This window comes from Perkinsus marinus (assembly GCF_000006405.1).
Source record: "Perkinsus marinus ATCC 50983 genomic scaffold scf_1104296957244, whole genome shotgun sequence".
NCBI lineage: Eukaryota > Perkinsozoa > Perkinsida > Perkinsidae > Perkinsus > Perkinsus marinus.
The window spans coordinates 1-1,141 of NW_003207192.1; the positions used below are offsets into that span (position 1 = coordinate 1).

Genomic DNA, 1,141 nt, shown 5'->3' on the forward strand with positions numbered 1-1,141 from the left:
GTTGTTGTTGTTGTTGTTGTTGTTGTTGTTGTATATGTTGTTGTTGTTGTTGTTGTATATGTTGTTGTTGTTGTTGTTGTTGTTGTTGTTGTATATGTTGTTGTTGTATATGTTGTTGTTGTTGTTGTTGTTGTTGTTGTTGTTGTTGTTGTTGTTGTTGTATATGTTGTTGTTGTATATGTTGTATATGTTGTATATGTATATGTTGTTGTTGTTGTTGTTGTTGTATATGTTGTTGTTGTATATGTTGTTGTTGTTGTTGTTGTTGTTGAATATGTTGCTAGTACTACACCCCACTACTAGCGGGTCACTAGGGTTATTGTTATCATTGATAGTATGCATACGAGTCACCATCAACTCGGCACTGGAGTGGGGGGTGGTCCTGTGAAGGCGTCGTGGCTCCCGAAGACCGGGGAGTTTACGAGGAGTGTATATTCGCTGATTAGAAACTCCAAATATGACGAAGCGATAAGAATTCTGGAATATCAGAGGCAGGAGTTTCCTAAGTGAGCCTTGCTAGGATTATATGCCGGGGTACTGTGGAGGAGGAGTTGGTTTTAATAGCTTTGATAGCTCAGTTGGTTAGGGGGTGTGGTTTGCAAGCGCGAGGTCGCGGGTACGAACTTCACGCACGGTGATTTGTGTTATGGTCAGGTCACGAGCGTGTTTATCACTACTGGGATACTGCTACTACCATTCAGAACAGTTCGAAAAGGCTGCCGACGTGTACAGCTACTTAGTCGGTCTGGAGATATGTCCACCTGGAGACAACGACGAGTGAGGAGCACACCGTGTTGGGAGCTCAATACGCATATGATCAACTACATGTGTTGGTGATGACAATATGAAAATTCTCGTTGATTTCTGTGCACTTCTACCCGAATTCGTTTTATATAAGCTCCTACACTTAGTGATGAAATTCTCGAGCATATCATTTCATCCGTCGCCCTTCTCTGTTCGACGATCTACTAGGTATCGTTTCCATCACGCGAGCTCTCTGGTTAAAGCTGGTCTTTATAGTGAGGCCCGTGAAGTGCTGCAGAGTATCACAACTGAGAGACTTCAGAGGAACGTTGTACTCTTGAAGTGAGTTGGACATCATCGGGTTTGAATTGTCATCTGGAGTATACCCCTTTTATCA

The 1,141-nt window shown here is 42.7% G+C and overlaps 1 protein-coding gene across 1 annotated transcript; it reads left to right on the forward strand.

Moving 5' to 3' along the window:
* Positions 1-408: 408 nt before the first annotated feature.
* Positions 409-739, forward strand: Pmar_PMAR021324 (hypothetical protein; the record flags this gene model as incomplete). The annotated part of the gene is made up of 2 exons (XM_002774839.1): positions 409-506; positions 655-739. Coding segments are annotated over 2 exons (183 nt in total), but the record flags the coding sequence as incomplete, so codon positions are not given.
* Positions 740-1,141: the final 402 nt, after the last annotated feature.